Source organism: Salvelinus sp. IW2-2015, linkage group LG16, assembly GCF_002910315.2.
Source record: "Salvelinus sp. IW2-2015 linkage group LG16, ASM291031v2, whole genome shotgun sequence".
In the NCBI taxonomy this organism is placed as follows: Eukaryota; Metazoa; Chordata; class Actinopteri; order Salmoniformes; family Salmonidae; genus Salvelinus; species Salvelinus sp. IW2-2015.
The window spans coordinates 28,334,777-28,361,796 of NC_036856.1; the positions used below are offsets into that span (position 1 = coordinate 28,334,777).

The window sequence follows — 27,020 nt, forward strand, 5'->3', positions numbered from 1 at the left end:
AATTTTCAAAGCTGGGGGACGACAGTGTCTGTCTCAGTCCCCCCCATTTGGCAGAGATAGTGGTGTCTCCCTCCCTTCCTCCTCTCCTCTGCTGTCTGACTTCATAGGAGAGTGATGGGTGAAGAGTTTGTCGTTGAACTGGGTCAAACATCTCTCTCTGATTTTTCAAGCTTCCCTGATTCCCATCCTAGGAATTTCAAAGTAAAAAAGCACAATAAAAACTCTGAGTCACCTCTTAACCCTCCCATCTGCCAATCCTCCTCCCAGCCCAACATGTGGATACTTGTGTGCTCTAGCCAGAGGGGAATAGCAAACAGGGGAATATAATAGGGAAGTCTAACTAGAACTGGGAAAAACATCAGAAGTTGTTGAGCATATATATGAGTGCTGATCTTCAGGACGAACAAACTCTGCTTTTCAGGGATATTGTAATCATATGCATACATTGTAAGTATTAGCTTTGAGCTTTGCTTCGGCTGTATAGAGAAATAGAGAAATGCTTGTGACATGACCACTCCTTTCACATTCCTTTCATTCCGTACTTAACATGGTTGGTTGACCTACAGTATATTGGTTTGCTTCCGTTTTTGCATTTCTAGGCACAAATGAGTTATGCTTCATTGTAAGTGGTTAGTAGTTCATAGATAGGTAGTCTCTATTCACATTTGTGTATAAAATAAATGTTTGATACAGAACAATGCTCATGGATGATTGGTCAAAAATATTTTTTCTCTGGCTAATACTTATTATCGATTAATGAATCAATAATCATAATGGATGGCCAGTGTCTTCTTAAACGGCTGTAGATTCTGACTGCTGAAGTTATGAGATTTCCTGTTTCTGTCCCATAATTCATAGGGAAACTGGCCAGTTGCTGTTCTGCTTTTGCATTTTTTGGGCAAAAAACATCTCTGACTAGACAGGCTTCCTGTGCTCTCTGTTGCCTCTGTCTTTCTTTCTCCCTCATTTTAGATCAGCTGTTTCCATCATCACTCTCTCATGTTAGAAGGTCTGATATCAAGCGAAGGGGCATGTACAGGAAGTAAGTCAACATTCTGTTCTGTATAAATGTAAACCATTTGAACATCATCATCCTCAAAAATAAAATTAAGAGTCTCTAGGCTTTTTTGTTGTTTTTGTAGGGCCCCCAAGCCCCCCATCGATGAAGTTGTGTCATGGCGACAATCCCTGAAAAAACTCCAGGAGTCTAAAAGTAAGACAATGTACTCTTCTTTACTATCTCTCTCTCTACTACTGTTGATACTGTTGATTGGTACTGTTGATACAGTCCTACCAAAACATGTGCAGGGAAGTGTTACCAGTATAAGCCTAAAGTCATTGGAACAGGGGGGACAAGCTGGCTGTCGTTGTACATATTTTGTCTTGTGTCGATTAGAGTCAGTTCTCCAGCTGTGATTTATATTAAGCAATTAGTGTGAGTAATGCAGTTTGCTGTTTGTTTGTGTTCCCAAAAGACTAATGAAAAATGGCACACCTGCATGGCTTCATAAGTAGGCTAAGCATTTTGAAAAGGAACAGTAGGCTACAAAGGACAATTATTCTCCCATAAGACATCTGCAATGGTTCACTCACATCTTAAACATGTTTTATGACATTGTACATGTTTTTTTAGGCAACAAAAGTTATTATATTGTTTGCTAATTTATTTGCATTGGTCAGCAACTGTAAATGTCCCATTTAAAAATGGAAGCCCAGAACATCTGCTGGTGAGCTTGAAAAAGCATCTCCTTGTCAATAATTCCCTGTCAATTTCCTGAACCAGTTTGACAACTTTGTGGGCTAGCCTGCTCTCTCTAACTAAACCTGTGTTCTGCAGGTCATGGTCAGTGGCCATGCTTACATGTATGTGCCTGCCTGTGTGAATGTGAGTCTGTTTCACACCATCTCCTTTTTATGTCTCTACCGTGTAGCAGGGCAGCTGGCCTTCAGAGAGTTCCTGAGGACAGAGTACAGCGAGGAGAACATCTTGTTCTGGCTGGCCTGTGAGGAGTACAAGACCATCACCACCAGCAATGAGATAGCAATAGCAGCCAAAAGGATCTACACAGAGTTTGTACAGGTCGACGCTCCCAGACAGGTACGTAAAGTCATCAGACGGAATGGTGTAGCTTAATCTTCTTTCCCCCTCTCTCTTTCTTTCATTTATTTTTTTAATCGTTAGCTCTCCCCCTCAAGCTGTCTCTCAATCATTCTGTCTGTGTCCCTCTCTCTGTCCAACATGATGGCTACACAAAGGCAATGTTTCATTCATTACTCAATTCCAGATAAACATCGACTGTGGGACCAGGCAGGAGATTACAAACAGCATGTCTCAGCCGACCCTGAGCTGCTTCGACAAGGCACAGAGACTGATATACAAGCTGATGAAAAAGGACTGTTATCCCAGATTCCTGAAATCTGAAATCTATCAAGGTCTTTTAGAACCATCAGAAGCCAGCTGAGATTCCAGAACCAGGTGGAGAATAATACCTGCTAACAACCAACAGTCTGTGGGCTGACAGGGATTCAACTCTCTCCGCTCTAACTAGCTGCCCATGTTAGTTCAGCATGGTTTAACTCTGGGCTGGAGCACAAAACACAGGACCCATGCTCTGTAGTCTCTCTAATAATAGTTCATCATCTAGCTCAGTGGCTCCCAATCGTATTCTGAGGTGTGGCCAACCAAAATATTTTCAACGTAAGGTGGGATACTCTCCATATAAATATGCTAATATTATAGATAATAGATATGATTACAAATGTTATACAGTACTGACTTTATTTAGAGTATAAAGCATTATGTATGTTTAATAACTTATTATTATCCATTGATTATCAATTGATTATTACTTTTGACTGTAATAATTCATGGTATTCTCCTGATGTCTATGAAAACTAGGATATGTCAGACCTGCCATTAAAGCCATGAAAAAGAGTTTCAGTCAATTTTTTTATTAATGTGTTGTTTCTGTCTATGACAGAAATTCAATAAGCCAACCCAATGCAATGTTGTGTATGCGGGTGTATGTCATTAGGATTCAGAAAGCCAATCCAACACAATCAGTGCAGCATCAGCTGAGGTCATAGTCTCTTTCTCTCAGTCGTACCCTCATGTTGTTCCTCTTTATCTCTCAGACCCAGAGCAACCCCAAACGCTCTGTTCCCTAGGCAACCAGGCCAGTGGGCCATCTTTGAGACCTCTCTCTTGTGTGTTGTGTTTGGTCCCATCTCTGCCTCTCTCTTGTGTGTTGTGTTTTCACACATTGTACAGTGGGATTTCATGTTGTTTACAGTTAAATTGACCTCTCGGTGTTATGTGTAACACCAGTCCAGGCATGTATAGTTTCTCCCCAGCAACGTCTGTGTATGCAGCGAAAATAATAATACTTTAAAAAAAATAAAGTAAGCTTTATGCAACATCTTTCTGAGTATGGACCCATCGACACCTTTTATATCTCCCAGCAGGAGGCCATGTACTCTAGAAGGATCAACCACCTGCCTCCACTCCAACACACCATCTTCCCTCCACATACAGACCTCCACAAGGATATACACCTGGCATCTTCCACTTGTAAACATAGACACAATTAAATTTAACGCATACCAACCTGCTCTAGGATATGATACCATGTTCATTGCTTCCCTCAGTGAGTCCCACACATCCACACACACATAGGCACTTTAATTGTGTTTCCGGCCAAACGTATACAGTTGCAAGAAAAAGTATGTGAACTCTTTGGAATGATCTCGAATTCTACGTAAATTGTTAAAAAATGTCACAACAGTAGACAAACACAGTGTTAAACTAACAACACACACATGTTTTTATTTTTCTTGTCTATATTGAATACATAATTTAAACAATCACAGTGTAGGTTGGGAAAAGTATGTGAACCCCTAGGCTAATGACTTCTCCAAAAGCTAATTGGAGTCAAGAGTCAGCTAACCTGGAGTCCAATCAATCAGACAAGATTGGTTAGAGTTGCCCTCCAATATAAAAAACACTCACAACTTGTGAATTTGCTATTCACATGAAGCATTGCCTGATGTGAACCATGCCTCAAACAAAAGATATCTCAGAAGATTAAGATTAAGAATTGTTGACTTGCATGAAGCTGGAAAGGGTTACAAAATAATTTCTAAAAGCTTTGATGTTCATCAGTCTGTCTGTCCGCCAATTGAAGGACAACAACCCAAAAAGAAGTACATCAACAACAGAATGGCTTCAACAGAAGACAATACGGCTTCTGGAGTGGCCCAGTCAGAGTCCTGACCTCAACCCGATTGAGATGCTGTGGCATGACCTCGAGAACGGTTCACACCAGAAATCCCAAGAATATTGCTGAACTGAAACAGATTTGTAAAAAGGAATGGTCCAAAATTCCTCCTAACCGTCGTGCAGGTCTGATCCGCAACTACAGAAAACATTTGGTTGAGGTTAGACTGTGATGGCACCCGTCTTATCGGCTCTTAACCAACCATGCTATTTTGTTTGTTCTTTCAAGTTTTTTGTAACTTTTTTTGTACATAATGTTGCTGCTACCATCTCTTATGACCAAAAAGAGCTTCTGGACATCAGAACTGGATTTCTCACCTCAAACCGGAAGAAGAGTTATTCTTCAATGAGTCGGACTGGAGGGATATAATACAGACACCCGACCATGCCTAGATCCCGGAGAAGGAGAAGGAAACTGAGATTTCACGGAAAGAGATCAGGGTGCCTTGTGAGGATCAGGTGACAAGTGGCTAACCTGCCCTGACCTTCTGTTCTGCTAGCTAACATTCAATCGCTGGAAAATAAATGGGATGAACTGAAAGCACGTTTATCCTACCAATGGAACATACATTTTTTTAATATCTTATGTTTCACCGAGTCGTGGCTGAACGACGACATTAAGAACATACAGCTGGCGGGTTATACACTCCATTGGCAGGACAGAACCACAGCCTCTGGTAAGACACAGGGCGGGGGCCTATGCATTGATGTAAACAAAAGCTGGTGCACGATATCTAAGGAAGTCTCGCGGTTTTGCTCGCCTGAGGTAGAGTATCTCATGATAAGCTGAAGACCACACTATCTACCTAGAGAGTTTTCATCTGTATTTTTTGTAGCTGTCTACATACCACCACAGACTGATGCTGGCACTAAAACCACACTCAATGAGCTGTATACCGCCATAAGCAAACAGGAAAACGCTCATCCAGAGGCGGTGCTCCTAGTGGCCGGGGACTTTAATGCAGGGAAACTTAAATCAGTTTTACCTAATGTCTATCAGCATGTCACATGTGCAACCAGAGAGGAAATAAATTCTCAACCACATTTACTCCACACACAGAGACATGTACAAAGCTCTCCCTCGCCCTCCATTTGGCAAATCGGACCATAATTCTATCCTCCTGATTCCTGCAAACAAGCAAAAATTAAAACAGGAAGCACCAGTGGCTCAGTCTATAAAAAAGTGGTCAGATGAAGCAGATGCTAAACTACAGGACGATTTTGCTAGCACAGACTAGAATTTGTTCCGGGATTCTTTCGATGGCATTGCGGAGTACACCACATCAGTCACTGGCTTTATCAATAAGTGCATCGAGGACGTCGTCCCCACAGTGACTGTACGTACATATCCCAACCAGAAGCCATGGATTACAGACAACATTCGCACTGATCTAAAGGGTAGAGCTGCCGATTTCAAGGAGCGGGACTCTAACCCGGAAGCTTATAAGAAATCGCGCTATGCCCTCCGACGAACCATCAAACAGGCAAAGTGTCAATACAAGACTAAGATAGAATCATACTACACTGGCTCCGACACTAGTCGGATGTGGCAGGGCCTGCAAACTATTACAGATTACAAAGGGAAGCACAGCCGAGAGCTGCCCAGTGACATGAGCCTACCAGACGAGCTAAATAACTTCTATGCTCGCTTTGAGGCAAGTAACACTGAAACATGCATGAGAGCATCAGCTGTTCCGGACGACTGTGTGATCACGCTCTCTCCGCAGCCGATGTGAGTAAGACCTTTAAACAGGTCAACATTCACAAGGCCACAGGGCCAGTCGGATTACCAGGACGTGCACTACGAGCATGTGCTGAGCAACTGGCAAGTGTCTTCACTGACATTTTCAACATCTTCCTGTCTGAGTCTGTTATATCAACATGTTTCAAGCAGACCACCAGGGGTGCGTGCTCAGTCCCCTCCTGTACTCCCTGTTCACTCATGACTGCACGGCCAGGCACGACTCCAACACCCTCATTAAGTTTGCTGATGACACAACAGTGGTAGGCCTGATCACCGATAACGATGAGACATGTGTGTGTGTGTGTGTGTGTGTGTGTGTGTGTGTGTGTGTGTGTGTGGTGTGTGTGTGTGTGTGTGTGTGTGTGTGTGTGTGTGTGTGTGTGTGTGTGTGTGTGTGTGTGTGTGTGTGTGTGCGAGCGAGCGAGCGTTTAGCAGATGTTATAGTACCATAAGCATTTTGCTGCACCCACTATTCCTAACAATGCAGTAAAATGCCAAACAAGTACACAAATAATAAATAAAATAAATATATTTATATATATCAAGAAATCAAGAAAATTGGGAACGAGTCTAATTAACAATACAAATAGCACTGTAACAGTAATCAAATGCAATTTATATGTATTTACAGCGGGGTAATTTACACAAGATCAGCTAGGAACGAGATGTACAGCAGTAGATTTATTAGAGTGAACTATGTCAAGAATCCAGTATATTCAGTACCAGTCAAAGTTTGGACACACCTACTAATTCAAGGGTATTTCTTTATTTGACTATTTTCTACATTGTAGAATAATGAAATAACACATATGGAATCATATAGTAACCATACAAGTGTTACAAAAAATACAAAATAAAGAAAACCCTGGAATGAGTAGGTGTGTCCAAACTTTTGACTGGTACTGTAAATAAATATGCAGTGTGTTTAAACAGTGTAACTATAATACGATTTACAGTAGATGAAATGCAGTAGATGAAATGTTAGAATGAGCTAGAATGAGTATGTTGAGAATGCAGTAGGGTCCAGTGGTTTTTGTCTATACATGGAATGCAGCGTTGGCTGTGTGAATGTGTGAGAGTTAGTGTGTGAGTGAGTGTGTGTGTGTTTGGTTGTGTTTCTGTGCGTGTGTGTGTGTGTGGCGTGTCTGTTTGTTGTGATAGCTTGTGTGTGTGTTTGTGATAGTGAGTGAGTGAGTGAGTGAGTGAGTGAGTGAGTGAGTGAGTGAGTGAGTGAGTGAGTGATGAGTGAGTGAGTGAGTGAGTGAGTGAGTGAGTGAGTGAGTGAGTTGAGTGAGTGAGTGAGTGAGTGAGTGAGGTGAGTGAAGTGAGTGAGTGAGTGAGTGAGTGAGTGAGTGTGCATAACTGGTGATGCTAGTGGAGATGGCTCTTCAACAGTCTGATGGTCCAATAGAAGCTCTCGGTCTTAGCTCTGATGCAGATGTACTGTCTCTTTCTGTCAGACGGTGACCAAGTGAACAGTCCATGGCTCGGGTGACTGAGGTTGTTAATGTTCTTGTGTGCGCGTGCGTGTGTGCTTGCTTGTGTGTCTGTTTGTGGTATGTGCATGTGTTTCTGTCTAACTTCAGAAGAGAGAAAAGTTCTCTAACCAAGACGGCGTCTGTTATTTGGAATATTAAACTTGAAGACAGAACATTAATAAGACAGTAGGGTTCTAAACGAGATGAGACCAGTGACACGGTAACATTTACATAATACCACACCATCCCAGGGATACAGCAGGGATTTAGGTCTCTACAAGACATACTATTGCATAAAAATAATCTGTTCCTCTGTCTATCTCCCTTTCAGGGCTGGGATGATAATACAAATCTGCCTGAGCCAATACAAAGATTGGATCAAAGCAACATAAACAATATCTCTGTCAATTATAGGACAGGGCATTGTTTGGGCCTGAAGAAAAGACAATAACACAGCATAATATATTTGGAAACAAAGAAACATGACTTCAAGTTCCAAGTGTAAAGTGAAGTTTTAATGTGGTAGTTAAAGGTGACATTACATAGAGAAACACTATTTTGTCTTTATTCCTTTAAAACCTGGTTACATAAACAGGCAGGGACAGACAAAAACACTGTGAAATCTCACAACATGGTAGAGACTTCATGCCATGCTAATCACATGTCCCTCTGGGTTGGCAGAGGGCCAGGGACATTGGGAAGAAGGATAGTTCTGAAAGCCTCTCAATCATCTCTTGGTGTGTCTGAAAATATCTGAAACCCTACCTCTTCCTACCTCTTCTAAGATTATCCCACAGCTCTCCCCCATTTTACTATGATATCTTACAAAGGTCCTGAACCTCCCTATTTGTAACATTCCACTGATTTTGCCTAAAAATAAATACTATACCCAAGACTATAATGATATTTCCCATTGACTATCGTGGTTTTTCAAATCCCCTAACAATACAGTTTGCAGGTCCATCTGAAATATTATGAGATAGTAAGTACTATTCCTGGACCTGACTCCAAAAGCGAGCCATCGATGGACAGTACCAACAAATATGTTCTATGGATTCTGTTTAATTTAATCCCATCCCATCCCTGTTCTGATAGACCCCTGTGATGGCTGGGTGCTGATTTGGGAGACAGACAGGGAGGGGATAGAGGTCGTGAGGCCCCAGCAGGTTAGCCTTCTCTGGGCTGCAGAGGAGAAGAGATAACTCCCTGGGACTTTGGGTCTGGTAAAGTAGCAGCGGAAGAACTCACGGAGGGAGGGAGATAAGGTGTCTGAGACTCTGCTGAGTCCCACAAATTGTCCCTGGTCCTGACTGGGAAAGGCTGAAGTTCTTTCACAGCTTACCTCCTGCAGTAGGGCTTTCTGCACTCTAATACTAAGCATTAAAGGTTTAGAAATGGGTTTCTTACATTATCTGGGAACATACCTTATCCCTAGTTCCTTCTGAACACCCCATTCTGAACACACACACGCACACACACTCCTCACCTCTGATTCCCTCACCCCAGATGCTGCTTTGACAGTAAAGGTTAACAGTTCAGTATATATGATGAAGGGTTTGCAGGTATGTTCGGAAAGTCAGTATTTGAGGAGAGTTAGATTAATATTTTTCAAATGAAATTATTTTATCATATTTGCTCCCTTCTCAGCATTACTCTACTACTGAATGTACAGCTCGGTTTCTTATTAAAATCCACTAGATGGCAGCAAAGAAGCCATTTCAAATGCACCATGTAACAGAAGCAATAACTTTTTTCTGAACAAATGATGAATTATGAGTCAAAGTTTCAAAGAGAAATTCAAATTCATGAGCAAATGAACCATGGACCAGCTTAGTTTTTTAAAATATATTCTTTATCTCAACCTATACATTTAACAGGGCCCTATGCTATTGTTTCTGAATAATGCTATTGCATAAACTCTTTCCACTTTTGTGAACAAGTGAACCAAGTCTCTAGTCCTTGCAACCACACTGTAGATTCTGCTGACCAAGGCCCGACAGACATGGGAATTAGAACCATAATGCCTTAGCTGTTTTTTCTATGAGGGGATTTCAGAAACCACAAAATATAACATTGTCAGTCTGACTTCTCCTGAATCTCCTGTTTCCTTGGATGCCAAGCCGTTTCACTTCCACCTCAGTTCAGAGGAAGTCTGTGAGGGTTTTGCAGACACAGACACCCACCCTGTCCTCAGAGCTGTGCAGAATGGTGTCCCTCATCCCAACACTTAGAGTTGTGCAGAATGGTGTCCCTCATCCCAACACTTAGAGGTGTGCAGAATGGTGTCCCTCATCCCAACACTTAGAGTTGTGCAGAATGGTGTCCCTCATCCCAACACTTAGAGTTGTGCAGAATGGGGTCCCTCATCCCAACACTTAGAGCTGTGGAAAATGGTGTCCCTCATCCCAACACTCTATAACCCTGACAATGGGTGCCAGCTCGCTGTAGCACCTAGTCCATAGTGCTTTTACCTCTCCACTGGTTTTCCGATTGCAGGTAAAGGAAAGGAGGAGAACAGGAAGCCACTTTAGACTATTGGGACCCACATTGAGTCCTGCATCACAAAAGTATGATAGCCTCACCTATCGTAGGTGTGTACGTCATACGCGGCAGCAGAATAGTACGTGTGTGCACGTCCACTTATTTTATGTGTCAATAAAGTTTCAGCAGCACACTGGCATTTGAAAGTTGCTTTGCATAGTTTGACAATAACATTGGCACTCCTGAGATGAGATTGTCCTCATATATTTGCAGTTTTTCCCCAATATACAATAATTATCTGATAATATGCCTCTTTACATTGTCTACTGTACCTTCATGTTGTAACACTGTAGTAATCTGCCTTCCTGTTCTTACACTATGTAAATGGCTGTGCTGTTACCAGGTTATTATTGTAAAGATGATTTATTTCATGAGATGTTAGTGAGATGCTAGTGTAATGCAACAACTCCTGCTAGCAGTTCAGATATTATTGACAGTAAGAACAAAACTGAAAACTGAGAACTGAGGCAAGACTGAGTCTCCTTTCTCAAAATGTTTAATATTGAAGTACAGAATTTCACAATTGACGCTATGTTGCTAAATTGAGTTACAATCAGTAGCACTTTCACAATAGGGATTGCCAAAACACTGTAATCGGTGGAAATAAACGGTTACATTGACATCCTGAGGCGTTTGTTCACTCATGGTTATTGCGAATGTGAGAAAGCTTATGTTTCTAGTCATGTCAGAGATGATTAGGTGCAAGTTGATTTGAGTGCATTCTTTGTAAACCAAAATGATATTTACCAAGCAGATCTAGAACCTCTTTCTTGGTACCACACCATCTTACAAGGAAGCAGACAAGTCAATGACAAAACAATAACCTTACCAACTGTCTGCTGACACAATAACAAAATTACAGAACAGAAAAAATTGTCTCTACAAGACTTCATGCTCTACCACAAATACAACTGTTTTGGTTCAATGTACATTATGGACAGTGGTGTGGCCGTCCCTCTCCCAGATAGACCCAGACAGACTAACAGAGCTAACAGGGTCCTACTCTATTCACAGGCCAGGCAATTAATGAATTGACTGTTTCATCTGCTGTCTCTTAGCTACTCATTATAATATAATTACAGCTACATTTAATTAGCCAGTCATCTAAAGACCTCATAATAGGTGTCATAGCCCGAGGCTCCACTTGAGAGAAGAGAGAGAGAGAGAGAGAGAGAGAGAGAGAGAGAGAGAGAGAGAGAGAGAGAGAGAGAGAAATAGCTGCTCTAAGGGTAACTTTCTCTGCTGGAAGATACAGTAGCACAGTATAGTTCCACTAAACATTTAGGAATGTCACATCAGATATCACAATATAAAATCCCTCTGTCAGGGTTTAACCTCCAGGTCATAGTCTATAAATACTAATAATGGGATTTTTAGGGATTTTTAGTTGCCCTATACAGTCAACAATTACCTTTTATATAGTAAGTAATTAAATGAAGTTGAATGAATGTTGACTTCGATTGTAAAAAAAAAAAAATTGAATGAAATTTGACTGAAGTAATTGCCTGCTATAATGTGTCCAAGTGCTAGAGTAAAAATACACATTCTAAGAATTGAGCCATTTACAATGTAAATGTACTTTTAATCTGTCTGTTTGTATATTTCAAGACATGGCATATGAGGGCGCAGAGAGATACCGGATGGGTTGGATGATACTTTTCTCGTTAACCATTTCTAAAAAAGATATACAGTACTTAAAAACTGGAAATCAACCAATCCTCCATAGTTAACACAGTGGAAATGTCAAATTATTTATTATCTAAATGTTGAAAGTAGTGGGCGACAGAAAGAAACAAAATGGTACAGTTTGAGGCCATGTGGCCGAGAGTGATGCTGGCGCTGGAGATGGGGGTGTGAGCGGGGGTGTGAGCAGGTGTGTCTGGCCAGGGGTGATGTTGTGGATGTTTGTGTGGGTCTGTATGTTGTCATTTGTATGTGTATGTTTAGTTTTGTATTGTAAAAATAAAATACAAAAATAAAATAAATGCAGCCATTTACAGTATCAATATAGTTCTCTGTCAATCATGTTGACTGTGGACTGCAAGTCGACATGTCCCAATGTCCGCATCCTATGATGCAACATCATGGCTGACTGGTAGTTACACACCCTGTGATGAAATAATACCCAAAAAATGACAATACAGTGTTCTTTCCTGGAGGGCCGTGTATACAGACATTTGTCTATGCCTAGCACTAACACACCTGAGTCAGCCAATAAGTTGATTGATTATTTGTAGCCCACATGTTCAAATCAAACTTTATTTGTCACACGCCGAATACAACAAGTGTAGACCTCGACATGAAATGTTTTTTTAGAAGCCCTTGACCAACAATGCAGTTCAAGAAAGAGTTAAGAAAATATTTACCAAATAAACTAAAGTAAAAAATAATTAAAAGTAACATAATAAAATAACAATAACGAGGTTATATTCAGGGTGTACGGTACCGAGTCAATGTGCGGGGGTACCGGTTAGTGAAGGTAATTTGTAGGTAAGGGTAAAGTGAAGTGATTAATACATACTGTATATAATAAACAGCGAGTAGATGCAGTGTAAAAACAAAAGGGGGGTGCGGCAATTTGATTAATTGTTCAACAGTCTTACGGCTTTGGGGTAGAAGCTGTTTAAGGAGCCTTTTGGTCCTAGACTTGGCGCTCCAGTACCGCTTGCCGTGCGGTAGCAGAGAGAACAGTCTATGATTGGGTGATCGGAGTCTTTGAAAAATGTTTGGTCTTTCTTCTAACACCGCCTAGTATATAGGTCCTGGATGGCAGGAAACGTGATGTACTGAGCCATACGCACTACCCTCTGTAGCACCTTACAGTCAGATACCGAGCAGTTGCCATACCATGCGGTGATGTAACCGGTCAGGATGCTCTCGATGGTTACAGCTGTAGAACTTTTTGAGGATCTGGGGACCCATGCCAAATCTTTTCAGTCTCCTGAAAAGAGATTGGATGAGTGTCTGGATCACCCATAGTAATCTTTTCCATCCTGCTACACAAACTTCAAAATAAACAAAACAAAACACACACAGACCTCAAAAGGGTGTCGTTGTAGATTACTTCTGTTAAGAACCAGTCATACATCTCAGATTCATAATCTAATCTTCACTGAGGGTGACAGGCAGGACTTCCATGGAACATTGTGTTACCAAAGTGTTTTCCCCATAAGATACCATTGTTGTGTTTTCTCTCACACCTTTACTCTGTTACTGATACAATTTCAACACACGGGTAGTGATATGATATGGGGCTGGTCATTGGTGTTTCTGTGAGTGGAAGTAAAGTGAGAGAATGCTGCACGCGCAGATGCACACACACACACAGGCACACACACACACAGGCACACACACACACACACACACAGGCACACACACACACAGGCACACACGTACGCTACAGTACATACTGTACCTAGGGTATGACTCATCTGTTCATCCTTGTCCAAATCTGATTCACCAAGACACACCTCTATTTAGTTTAGTTGTATTTGTGTAAGACAATGTATTTTAATAGTATCTGCATGTACGTATGTATCTAATGGAAAACGTAGTTAGTTCACAATGAATCCCTAAAATATGTATGGAATTATAAATCCACATATAACCACATTATTGGTGCAAAACACATAACACAAGAAACACAAATCAAATCACCACAAAAGGTCACATCTATGTGAGTATATTAATTATTTCTTCCTGGGGTTTAGTTTTTCCATTTCCACTAGCACAAACAACATGAATTTTCATATCCTCTGTCAGGGTTTATCTGTGTTCATTGTGAGCCCCTTTGGGACCCAGCCATTAGTCAAGCATGTCAAATGAGATATACATGAGGAGATTCTCAGTAGGTGTGTTGCCCTTCTGCTTTTACCCCTCCACATCACACACCATCAGTATCAGGGTTTGTATATACTCACACTAACTATAGGTAGATGTGACCAGCCGATCTCTCCACAGGAGTCCACAAACACACCACAACACTCTAGGGGGAAGCTTCAAAAAAATGATTTGCATGTTATGAAATTCCATGTGACTACAATTTCAGTGAGTCTTTCTATTCTTATCTATGGCTATGGTAACCTAAGACAAAATAAAGCAGCAATAAGAAGATAAATATAATCTGAGTCACAAGCCTTGTTGCAATAGATGAGAATATCGGACCACTCCCAGTTTAACAGACACACCTTGATAGGACAGTATGATGGTTACCCATTTAGATTGCCTTGGCCCCTTTTTCTATTACATATTATTCCCCCTCTTATGTTATAAAAGTTACCATTCACAGTAAATGACAGATGTTCTCAGGAAGTTGTATGTGGAGGAGTATAGATGTGAGTAAACCCTGATGATCATATTAAGGTGGGCAGACAGACACTGCTCCTTAACATCTTCCTGTTTTAAAATATGGTCATTTCCATTCACTGGCATGCAATGTCTTCAGAGGGAATAATTATAGTGTTGAATCATGAAAGATGTGTCTTCATAGAGTGTGATTTAGTAATATATGTACTATTTATACTATAAAATACAAACACTGTAGGAAATATCCCTCAAAAGTTCCATTATATTGATGAATGGGAAAACGGTGGAAGAAAGTGGAGGCAAATGTGAAGAAATTTGAAATTAGAATTGTACAGGAATGTAAATGCCCCAGGGGAGCTATGCTGTGTGTTTATACCTGAGGTACAGTATCTAGGGGCGGCCTGCACCAGCAAGTCCCAAATGTCACCAGAACAAATCTCTCCTGAGACTCCTGAGATGCCCATACAGTGTACAGCTATCTCCTAGGAGGAAACACTGTCATTTACATGAAGATGCCAAAACTATTGATACGGATCAATAGGATCAATGAATACGGATCAATGAATTTAAGGATCTGCTGCAAAATATGACACAGACGAGAAGGTAAGCTAATGTACAGTACCAGTCAAAACTTTGGACACAGTGGTTTAAGGCACTGCAGTGTTAGCTGTGCCACTAGAGATTCTTGGTTCGAGTCCAGGTTCTGTCGCAGCCGGCTGTAACTGGGAGACCCATGGGGCGGCGCACAATTGGCCCAGCGTCGTCTGGGTTAGGGGAGGGTTTGGCCGGCAGGGACGTCCTTGTCCTATCGTGCACTAGTTACTCCTGTGGCGGGCCGGGCGCAGTGCAYGCTGGCACGGTTGCCAGGTGTACGGTATTTCCCCCAACAGATGGCTGGCTTCCGGGTTAAGTGGGCATTGTGTCAAGAAGCAGTGCGACTTAGTTGGGTTGTGTTTTGGAGGACGCACGGCTCTCGACCTCCGCCTCTCCCGAGTCCATAAGGAAGTTGCAGCGATGAGACAAGACTGTAACTACCAATTGGATACCACGAAAAAGGGGTAAAAAAAAAAGTTTGGACACATCTACTCATTCAAGGGAATTTCTTTATTTTCTACATAGTGAAGACATAAAAACTATGAAATAACACATATGGAATCAAGTAGTAACAAAAAAAGTGTTCATAAACAAATCAAAATGTATTTTAGATTTTAGATTCTTCAAAGTAGCCACCTTTTGCCTTGATGACAGCTTTGCACACTCTTGGCATTCTCTCAACCAGCTTCATGAGGAATGCTTTCCCAACAGTCTTGAAGGAGTTCCCACATATACTGAGCACTTGTTGGCTGCTTTTTCTTCACTCTGTGGTCGAACTCATCCCAAACCATCTCAATTGGGTTGAGGTCGGGTGATTGTGGAGGCCAGGTCATCTGATGCAGCACTCCATCACTCTCCTTCTTGGTCAAATAATCCTTACACAGCCTGGAGGTGTGGTTTGGGTCATTGTCCTGTTGAAAAACAAATTATAGTCCCACTAAGCGCAAACCAGATGGGATGGAGTATCACTGCAGAATGCTGTGTTAGCCATACTGGTTAAGTGTGCCTTGAATTCTAAATAAGTCATAGACAGTGTCACCAGTAAAGCACCCCCACACCATCACACCTCCTCCTCCATGCTTCATGGTGGGAACCACACACGGGAGATCATCCGTTCAGCTACTCTGCGTCTCACACAGACATGGCGGTTGGAACCAGAAATCTTACATTTGGAATCATCACACCGAAGGATGGATTTCTACCGGTCTAAAGTCCATTGTTCGTGTTTCTTGGTCCAAGCAAGTCTCTTCTTCTTATTGGTGTCCTTCAGTAGTGGTTTCTTTGCAGCAATTCGACCATGAAGGCCTGATTCACGCAGTCTCCTCTGAACAGTTGATGTTGAGATGTGTCTGTTACTTGATATCTGTGACGTATTTATTTGAGCTGCAATCTGAGGTGCAGTGAAATCTAATGAACTTATCCTCTGCAGCAGAGGTAACTCTGGGTCTTCCTTTCCTGTGGCAGTCCTCATGAGAGCCAGTTTCATCATAGCGCTTGATGGTTTTTGAGACTGCACAATTTTTCCACATTGACTGACCTTCATGTCTTAAAGTAATGATGGACTCTCGTTTCTCTTTGCTTATTTGAATAAACTTTTACCAAATAGGGCTATCTTCTGTATACCACCCCTACCATGTCACAACAAAACTGATTGGCTCAAACACATTAAGAAGGAAAGAAATTCCACAAATTAACTTTTAACAGGGTTTAGCTGGTTGAGATAATGCCAAGAGTGTGCAAAGCTGTCATCAAGTCAAAGGGTGGCTACGTTGAAGAATGTCACATTTGTTCAACACTTTTTCGGTTACTACATGATTCCATATGTGTTATTTCATAGTTTTGATGTCGTCAGTATTATTCTACAACGTAGAAAATAGTAAAAATAAAGAAAAACCCTTGTATGAGAACGTGTGTCCAAACTTTTCACTGGTACTGTATATATCTAGGAAAGGGGCCTTTTAAGCAATCAATATATAAAAACACACAAATATAATATAATAAAACAAAATGCAGTAAGTGTTTTATATTTACACCAATACAGAAATAAAGAGAAGCTATTGGTAATATATCAAGATCAGATCTTAATGTATACTACTTCCTCAATTTCCACAGGATCGATATCCTTTTAAGCCGGAAAAGATAGAAAAAAGACATTCAGTGTATTCTGATACAGAAGATAAATGATGACTCCTTTTCTACAAAAATAAAGTAAGTACAGCAACAGTAGAGACTATTTCACAACAATAACATGTCAAATAGTAATATTGATTTACAAAACCCATCTAATCCAAGAACGTGTCGTCAAGCGGACAGTAGAAGAATTCAACCAACTCTTGAGAAAGAGTTGAAGGACAAAAGTAAGGACAACTGTTTTAACTACGTTGGCCCAGAGTACATTCATTATCTTCAATAGTACAGTCTCATAAGACCACCTTCTGACTTTAGCATGCTAATCCCACAGGGTTCTTTGCAGCCTTCAGATCCTTCCTGCAGTATGAATTCCGTGAGGAGAATATTGAGTTCTGGCTAGCATGCCGTGACTACAGAGAGAACACCTCACCAGCCGACCTCTCCTGGAAAAATCAAAAGAGATCTACCAGGAGTTCCTCCATCCCCAGGCCTAGTGAGGGGTCAGTTAGTCAGGCTATGCTTCAGCTTTCACCTTGGTAGTAGCAGCTATCCAAATGCTAACATATTACAAGCTAAAGTATTATACCCACAAATGTAGCTATAATTCCTAAAGTGTGACTAGATAATACCATGTACTTTGCTGATGTGGGAAAAGGCTATTTCATAATAGAGACAGCAAGATGACGGGCAAAGATAACAGCCTCTCATCAGAATCATTTGACAACCATTGTAACTTTCTGACATGGGAAAATTACTCTTTCAAGATACAGATAGCAAGCAGATGGGACAAGATATGATTTGAGCAAGCTCATGCAATGAATGAATGAATTGGCAAGCTTAAGGTGGAAAGATGACAATACCGTTCAGCTCAGGCCTTTCATAAAATTTTCCCTTCACACTATTTTTCATGGTTTGTGTTTCGCCCCTACAAATTAATGTTGACCACCACATCCGTGAGAAGATCAAAACATCCATGAAGTCTCCTGGTCTGTGCTGCTTTGATGAGGCAGTGAGAAATGTGTACAGACTGATGGAGAGAGACTCATGCCCCAGGTTCCTCAGGTCAGACGCCTACCTAGGGCTCAGACGCAAAGCCAGGACCCTCTGGTAGAGGTCAGGGATCAGGGGTTTTGTAGTCAAGATTCACAAAGTCAAACAAGGAGAATGACCACAGGAAATGACTTATGAGTTGTAGATGAAGAATAAATGAATATAAAGTATGGAGAAGGATTAGAAATGAGTGGTGTGTGGTGATGAGTGGTGACAATGATTCAGAGTACTAAACAGTACATCCATTCCAACCTCTAGACCACGTGTCAAACTCATTCCAAGGAGGGCCGAGTAAATGCATGTTTTTCGCTCCTCCCTTGTACTTGATCGATGAATAAGGGTCACTAATTATTAAAGACTCCCCTCACCTGGTTGCCTAGGTCTTAATTGAAAGGAAAAACTAAAAACCTGCATACACTAGGCCCTCCATGGAAAGAGTATGACACCCATGCTGTAGACTGACTGACGAGTCAAAAGTGGCGTTTGCATCAAAAGTCAAATTCTAGGGAATTTATATAGATTGGAACGACGGTACAGAATGTCTAAATGGAAGGACTTAAGTTATGAATGGTTACAGAAATAACTTGCATATGGTTGCAAAAATGCAGAACATAAAGCTGTTCAATCTTCTATTAAAGTGTCCTTTGTTGTGGAAAAAGAACAAATCTGTCTCTTCATTCCATGTTAATTGGACATTATATGTATCCGTCAACAAATAACCGTTATTTGTTTAACTCTGTAAATACTAATATAGCATGGATGTATCATGTCAGTTCAAATGTACATTATACTTCCATAAATCAGGATGTAAATGTTGTCAGGATGGAGGGTTATCATTGACTTGTCCTATGACACTGAGTAATTGTCTGTGGTCGGTGGGCAAGGAGACTCACACAAAAACATTTTCCACAGCCTGCTACCTGCCTACCTGTAAGGTTGTTGTGCTCACATGTCAACTGTCCCAGCTAATTAGCCAGAGCTAGCCCATTAACAGTGTCATGAAGTTGGAAAAAAATTAGCCCTGTCACTCTTGACCCCTCTCTGTAGATGGCCCTATTCCTCAAAGTTGTGTCTTAAAAAGGCCATCTGGGTGGCTCTAACAATAACTGTGAGTTTGACTCAGGACACCCACCAGTGGATTCAGTCATATGCAGTGATGCGTGGCAAATCACCCTGAATTTTTCACCTTGTTAGGGACGTAATCTCATCACCAAGGAACAACTGTTTTTTTCTATGGCTACTTTTAGCAACTATGCACACTTCTTCGCTCCATCTAGATGTCCAAACCGCTGAAAGACACAAATGCCTGGAGGCTAACTCAGCAGGATCTTCAATTGAGCATTGCATGACGATTCTGAGATAAACTACATTTTATTACACATACAAAGTTATGAATAAAAGCAGACTTCAAAGGGATTGTATTATGTGAGAGTTGTTGTTCTATTGGATAGAGGGAAGACCAGACAATAGTGCCTTATCTTACTATTAATTTGCTCAGTAAGCCTAGAGCATGGTATAATATATTATATTTACAAACATTATTTATTTATTTTTTGGAGGGGCTGAGGGCTGCTGGTGTAAGGCAATGTTCTTGCTAGATGACCAAGAGCTCACCTCTCCTATATCACCACAGCACGTAGGCGACATCAAGCCACCTTGTCCCTCACACACAGTCTGACACAGTTTTGCTCAGTCCCAAGCGGTTGTCATAACAGCCGAAGGGAAGTGGGTAATGTGCAGTGCATTTCAGACACTGTCTGAGTTACTCAATACCGTCACTCAGGAACCTCTAGAAATGATACTGTTTGTATGGTGTTAATCACACAGGCGATTGCGGTGTGTTCACTTAAAACCTCTGGTCAGTTGAGCTTTACTGTATTATATAAAGGTAGTTGTGGTGGTGTGGACGAGAGGGCACAAGGCACATTAAATATAATTGGACATGTTTTGGTGTCCCTTGGTTGTGCTTGACTTCTTGTGGCCATCTTTGGGCAAGTTGAGGAGGACCAGTCAGTTACTGTGCAGAATGACAGACAGGCCATTGGACATGGCTGCCTACTGGTAAAGATCATTTGGCAAGTGAGGTTTATATGACTTTGGCTACTGTATGCAAAAGATAGTTAGAAGAGAGTGAAAAATCTGATGTTGCCTACTGTAATCGCTCTATATCGATCAGACCAAAACTGCTGTTAATATTTGTCAATAGAGCAAGTTTGCCTTTGATAATCCATTCACAGGGGTTTTCCCTGTAAACCATCAACCTTCAGAGAAAGAAACACAACTTGTGGTGCATGCTTTTGGATATAACTTAAACATCCCAATGATGTTTCAACAGGGTACAAAAACGCAGTAAGCGAAGGTCATGATTTGCCTATTACTCTCACTGTCTCTGTCATTTGCATCTGAGCAGTGAAGATAAAAAATACTGTGGACATACAGAGCATGCTTTTAACAAAGGGATATTCGACCCTCCCTAAAAACAGAGGGAGAGAGAGAGCATGTCACAGAGAGAGGGGGAGAGAGAGTGCGTCGCAAAAAGAGAGAGCGCATGTCACAGGAAGAGAGAAAGAGAGGCTTCCTCTCTTGCTACGGTTTGCTGGGCTGGGTCTGATGTTTCAGTGTTTCACCATCCAGCCCCTAAGCAACGCGGCGCCCTGCATATAAGGCCTGAAGTGGGGGGAGACCCCTCCATACAGAGAGTGATCCATCGCAGCATGAGCAGCACCAGGAGACAGAGAGTGTGGAGTTAAAACATGCCCAGCCTAATCATCACAGAGACACTGACACAAACACAGCACTTCAATATGGAGCAGGACGACAGGAGGAGGAACAAGAACCTGTGAGTTTAGCTTATAGATTTTTTTATGCAGTCAACAGCTGGGGAATTTGGTAAATGTACTGTGGAGCTTTTGTATAAGTAATAAGCTTTATATTCAATGTAGTCTAGTAATACTATGGATGTGTAATATACTTTCTAAATACAAAATAATTTGTATAGTTTATTTTAAAATGCTTTTACATACGTATTAGCTTAATACTACATACTATAGGCCACATATTGTATATAAACACTGCATATGTTATACTAAACCTGTAAATACCTCCTACCTAGATACTACTTACTGAGATGTCCTTATACAGCAATGGAATAAGTCTTGTTTTATGAGACGATCATGACATTTCTCTTTTTCTCTCCATAGGGGAAAGAACTTTATTTGCCGACTGCAATGCATGTTCTCACACTCCACATCTGAGAGGTAAGGAATCTTACTCTTCCTTACACTGTCACTCTGCATTGATGCTAATTGTTATTATTTTGCATGTATTTTATTGTTCAAATACCATGTGTGTTCTAGCGTCCATCTATGGTAGTGTGTGCGGATTCAAATGAAATTTCAGGACTTATGTTAACTTTGGCACAGCACAGGCACACACACGCACGCACGCACGCACACACACACACACACACGCATGCACACACGCGTACGCACGCACGCACGCACGCACGCACGCACGCACGCACGCACACACACACACAAAGGCCCAAGTGTTTGATACGTGAAAGAACTTGATAACTGTGCGGCTAAAATAATTTCTTAATTATGTTGATTCTATGTGCCCTTTTGTCCTCACATCAAATACCAGATAATTTTTACCCAGATTTGACTCTAGTTGAGTCATCAAACACACATTTTCTTCCCAGCAGGCTAAGTTTAGAAGATACCCAACAATGGTCTCAGTCACTGGAGAGACTCCTTGAATCTAAATGTAAGTTTTACTTCACGAGACGATCAAAATAGTTAGAGATAAGTAGCTAAATCAGATAAAACAAAAACTCCATGTGTGCAGGCTTGGGGCTGTATAAGTGTTTCATGCCTTGGTTTGTTTTTATTCTTCCCCACAGATGGACTGGCCACCTTCAGAACCTTTCTGAAGTCTGAATTCAGCGCTGAGAACATTGAGTTCTGGCTGACGTGTGAGGAGTACAAGAAAATCAAGTCATCGTTCAGAATGTCATCGAAGGCAAAGAAAATCTATGAGCAGTTCATAAAGGCTAGGGCTCCTAAAGAGGTAAGACTGTTATGTATTACAGTACATGGCTACATGTTAGAGATTCAAATAACCCTCTGTAACCTCATTGATGTTTCAATGTATTTCATCAACACCATCCAGTTATTAAACCACCCTCAAATGTCTCCAGACATGCTATATGAAATGCTTCTGTACTTTGTAAATCTAAATGAATCTTGTTCCAGATAAACATTGACTACTACACAAGGGAGCAGATCAAGAGGGCTGTGAAGACTCCTAACCTCCAATGCTTCGACGATGCCCAGAAGATTGTCTATGGGCTGATGGAGAGAGATTCGTACCCTCGCTTCCTACGCTCAGACATTTACAGATCCCTCCTGGAGTCCCTCGCCGCTGACGCCGTCAAGGGATGATAGGAGAGGAGAAGACGACAGGAGAACATGAAAACAGTAACTGGAATGTTTGGGCTTTTACAGGATGGAAGGCTGACCAAGCACAGAGAGACTGACAGGCCATGCCCTACAAAACATGGTTCCCACAATGCAGGACCAAACCCTGAAACACTCTGCAAGCAGGATTAGCCAAGAGAAAAATAAAGAAGCAAAGACAGAAGGAAAAGCAGAGAGGATATGGGGAACTCTACGGTGATGCGTGTTTGAACTGGATACTGCTGTCCTATCAGTGACTCTGGGAGTGACATGTCGTATCATAAGTGATCAGATCGTCTTTGACAGTGAATGAATCACATAGTGAATGACGATTGAACTGAAACACAACGTCAGAGAACCATGCAGTCCCCACTCAACCGGAGGTGCTTCCTGTCTTGATAAAGACAGAGAAGAGTGTGTGTGCGCGCGTGTGTGTCCGTGTGTGTGTGTGTGTGTGTGTGTGTGTGTCTGTGTGCGTGTAACAGGAAGCCTATGATACTGTGATAAGACATGAGATGGACTTGAGGTGGACTTTCACTAGCAGTACTAACCTACGTTGTCAGGAGAAATGTAATGAAGGAAAGAGCATGTATTCAGCGCATATCGGCCAAACCGAATATACTCTCCTTTACACTATGAATATTTAGTCTCGAAAATCAGTCAAGTTTTGTGAAAGGCATTTGGATCTTTACACTTGTAAGGCAGTTAAAGACTTCTTACACTCTCTGTCATTTAAGAATGACCTATTGAGAAGTATAGGTTAAGTTGTGCAATTGTAGAGAGAAGAATAGTCTATGTCCAACTTTGTATATTGAACTTAACTCCTACTTATTTGATACAGAATGTTTCTGATTGCTTACTGAGCTTGCACAATAGAATGTTTATTCATTCAGATTTGCATGTTGTACTATTTATAACACACAGTCACTGTTTGGACGCTGACTTTTACAATGCTTGTAAAAAAAGTTATGATTATGTAGGACGACATTAAATGATAAAATTATTTGCAGACAAGGTACTTGTTGTCAATCACTAATTAGCAAAAATCTCTTCGGGCTCACTCTCAAMAACTAAATTAAAAACCAACATTACACATAGCGATAGCTTTAATCTTTACAGCTCATTACATAGTAAATGTCTCAGACAGTCCATGATTTATCACGACAATGTTTTACCAGCAAAAGTATAATATCACTATTCCATGAAGCATGGTATACATTTATAAATGTGTGACAATAGTACTGCCAAATCAATGTCACATGCTAATGTTAAATGTTATCCCTTGACACACCACCTTCCCAGAAAGTAGTGAGAGGGCTATTACCATATAGTAAATCATGAGTTTGAGCACACTTGATGGTCTCCAATGCACGTGAAATCATCTCAATGTGCAAAAATAAAATGTCTCAATAAAAATACAAATAAATCACACACCAGACAGTTTATTAGGTACACCCATCTAGTACCGGGTCGGACCCGCCTTTGCCTCCAGAACAGCCTGAATTGTTTGGGGCATTCCACAAGTTATTGGGAAAATGTTCGACAAGAATGTTGGTCCATGCTGACGCGATGGCATCACGCAATTTCTGCAGATTGGACGGCGGTACATTCATGCTGTGAACAGTCAGTTCCATCTCATCCAAAAGATGCTCCATTGGGTTGAGGTCTGGGGACTGACCAGGCCACTCAAGTAAACTGAACTCGCTGTCATGTTCCAGGCAATGTTTTTCCATTCCTCATTTGTCCAGTGTTGATGACTACATGCCCACTGGAGCGGATTCTTCTTGTTTTTAGCTGATAGGAGTGGAACCCGGTGTAGTCGTCTGTGGCAATAGCCCATCCGTGACAAGGATCGACGAGTTGTGCATTCCGAGATGCTGTTCTGCACACCACTGTTGTACTGTGCCAATATTTGTCTTTTTGTGGCCCGCCTGTTAGAGTACATGATTCTTGCCATTCTCCTTTGACCTCTCTCATCAACGAGCTGTTGTCGCCCACAGGAATGCCACTAACTGCATGTTTTTTGTTTGTCGCACCATTCTCGGTAAACCCTAGACACTGTCATGCGTGAAAAGCCCAAGAGGGCAGCCATTTTTGAGATACTGGATCCAACACACCTGGCACTGACAATCATACCACGCTCAAAGTTGCTTAGGTCACTCACTTTGCCCATTCTAACGTTAAATCGTAGAGTAACTGAATGCCTCGATGCCTGTCTGCCTACTTTATATAGCAAGCCACGTGACTCACAGTCTGTAGAAGCGATTCATTTTCGTGAATGGGGTGGTGTACCTCATAAACTGGCCGGTGAGTCTATATACATTCATGCTACACATACATCTGCTGCTACCAGACTCTTATTTACTATGACTAATAATGCCCAATTTAAAAACATGCCCCCATATCCCCCGTTACCTGATACATGTGTAAATATTGTATTATAAATTGTGCCTTCCTGTGTTATACTTCAGCTAAAATGTCTATTCTACATGCTTTTGTTTTTATCTGAAAAACTACTGTCTTGTTTCAAAAGTTTTTTTCTGCATCATGAACAACAGAAACAGGAAGAGCTGCTGAGTTTCAGTTTCTCATCACAAGACCATGGTGATTATGAGAAGTAATGTGTTTTTACAGTAAATAGATATCTGATAAGAGACTGTGATCCTTGTGTTAATAACTATGACAACATGACACTGCATGTAAAGGTGTTTCATCATGGCAATGGCAGTGGGCCTAACATGTTATTTTGCATGGCTAGAAAAGTGTAGTGTTTTATGTGGTCATTGTACACCACTGTAATGTTTGCCAAGTTATGACTTGCCAAGCTTTTATTTGGCCTCAGAAACAAAACAGCACTAATAGTGCTTCCTGACTATGGATGCTTAAAAATCGTAGTTGGAGACAGAATATACTTCACTGGTGGGAAACAGTACTACATAAGGCTTTTTGGAAGCATTACTGTCTTGGTAAATCACAATAAACACACCAGACCAGTTCCCTCTCTGTGTTGTGGTCCTCAATACCTTTGGTGATTTACCTGCTAGTGCCAATTCACAATGGGAATCACGACACACAGAGACGCAGATGTACTGTGCTAATAATGATCTAGAACAAAAATACCAAAGTGTTAACACTAAGTCCTTTTTTTTGCTTGCTACAACCACATGCATGGCCTCTGCTCAAAGTTTGTCAAAGATGGATGGATGAATGGATGCTGTGACAGTTGAATACGTGACTCATACAGTATGAGGAAGGATCATGTACATGTGAGAGTTATTCCAAGGAAAACAGATCCCTCGCCAAGCATATCAACAAGAATGTAGTTTCTTAATGTGGCTATTGTCTGAGAAGTGAATGACCTTTTCATCTGACTGGGTGAGTACAGTATGCATGGGCTGGCTGGGCAGAATAATATTTACATAGGATTAGGCTACCATGTTACCAACACAGATTCAATATTGAATAAAGGAAAATCTGCAACACATTGCAGGTGTTGATTTTTTTCATCATTTTAAAAGGTAAATATAGATAAAGTGACACAGTTATTGATTTTAGAGGTTGTGATTGTGAGTCAGGCACTCTCCCTTTCCAGGTACTATGATGACCACATGTCCGGATATCATGTGGTTAACTGCCCTTAACCCTAACCTAACACCAACACCAACATCAACCCCAACTTGAACCCTAACCATAACCCCAACCCACACACCACACTGCTGGATAGGATGGTTGTGGTTTAAATTCTGTGCAGTAGGATGGTCTAGGCCTATCTATATAACTACAGTTGTAGTCAGAAGTTTACATACACCTTAGCCAAATACATTTAACTTTTACTTGGTACTCATCCCGGATCAGGGAGCACCCTCATCAGTAAAAAAGCTGACTAGCATAGCCTAGCATAGCGCCACAAGTAAATACTAGCATCTAAATATCATGAAATCACAAGTCCAAGACACCAAATGAAAGATACACATCTTGTGAATCCAGCCATCATTTCTGATTTTTAAAATGTTTTACAGGGAAGACACAATATGTATTTCTATTAGCTAACCACAATAGCAAAAGACCCAACTTTTTTTTCTCCACCATTTTTTTACTGCATAGGTAGCTATCACAAATTCGACCAAATAAAGATATAAATAGTCACTAACCAAGAAACAACTTCATCAGATGACAGTCTGATAACATATTTATTGTATAGCATATGTTTTGTTCGAAAAATTTGCATATTTCAGGTATAAATCATAGTTTTACATTGCAGCCACCATTACAAAATCTCACCAAAGCAGCTAGAATAACTACAGAGACCAATGTGAATTACCTAAATACTCATCATAAAACATTTATGAAAAATACACAGCGTACAGCAATACACAGCGTGTTAGATTTTTAAAATTAACGTTACTACGACATACAGCGTGCGTTAAAGCGAGACCGCACCG

General features: G+C 41.1%; 2 protein-coding genes and 1 pseudogene across 4 annotated transcripts; all 3 read left to right on the plus strand.

The window, feature by feature from the left end:
- The first annotated feature begins 290 nt into the window (after positions 1–290).
- LOC111975336 (regulator of G-protein signaling 21) lies at positions 291–2,933 on the plus strand. Of its 2 annotated transcripts, none has more exons than XM_024003559.2 (5): positions 291–447; positions 973–1,042; positions 1,122–1,213; positions 1,932–2,098; positions 2,286–2,933. In XM_024003559.2, exons 1-5 carry the CDS (start codon positions 381–383, stop codon positions 2,460–2,462), a joined length of 573 nt encoding a protein of 190 aa, XP_023859327.1. In that variant the 5' UTR covers positions 291–380; the 3' UTR covers positions 2,463–2,933. The 2 variants fall into 2 exon arrangements, with proteins under 2 accessions (XP_023859327.1, XP_023859328.1); XM_024003560.2 differs by having other exon boundaries at positions 1,143–1,213.
- Positions 2,934–11,836: 8,903 nt separating this feature from the next.
- LOC111975985 (regulator of G-protein signaling 21-like) lies at positions 11,837–18,179 on the plus strand (annotated as a pseudogene).
- A 2,595-nt stretch (positions 18,180–20,774) lies between these two features.
- On the plus strand, positions 20,775–23,040 carry LOC111975292 (regulator of G-protein signaling 21). 2 transcript variants are annotated; one of them, XM_024003492.2, is made up of 5 exons: positions 20,775–20,957; positions 21,319–21,375; positions 21,822–21,886; positions 22,023–22,189; positions 22,375–23,040. In XM_024003492.2, the coding sequence occupies exons 1-5, from the start codon at positions 20,872–20,874 to the stop codon at positions 22,561–22,563; spliced, it is 564 nt and encodes a 187-aa protein (XP_023859260.1). In that variant the 5' UTR covers positions 20,775–20,871; the 3' UTR covers positions 22,564–23,040. The 2 variants fall into 2 exon arrangements, with proteins under 2 accessions (XP_023859260.1, XP_023859262.1); XM_024003494.2 differs by having other exon boundaries at positions 21,825–21,886.
- Positions 23,041–27,020: the final 3,980 nt, after the last annotated feature.

Bases quoted from the DNA above. Each gene is read 5' to 3' on its own strand.
- LOC111975336 (XM_024003559.2), top strand. From the start codon at position 381: ATGAGTGCTGATCTTCAGGACGAACAAACTCTGCTTTTCAGGGATATT. The intron at 1,043-1,121 runs GTAAGTCAACAT...AAGAGTCTCTAG, and splicing joins CGAAGGGGCATGTACAGGAA to GCTTTTTTGTTGTTTTTGTA. The intron at 2,099-2,285 runs GTACGTAAAGTC...ACTCAATTCCAG, and splicing joins AGGTCGACGCTCCCAGACAG to ATAAACATCGACTGTGGGAC.
- LOC111975292 (XM_024003492.2), top strand. From the start codon at position 20,872: ATGCCCAGCCTAATCATCACAGAGACACTGACACAAACACAGCACTTC. The intron at 21,376-21,821 runs GTAAGGAATCTT...TTTTCTTCCCAG, and splicing joins TCACACTCCACATCTGAGAG to CAGGCTAAGTTTAGAAGATA. The intron at 21,887-22,022 runs GTAAGTTTTACT...TCTTCCCCACAG, and splicing joins GAGACTCCTTGAATCTAAAT to ATGGACTGGCCACCTTCAGA.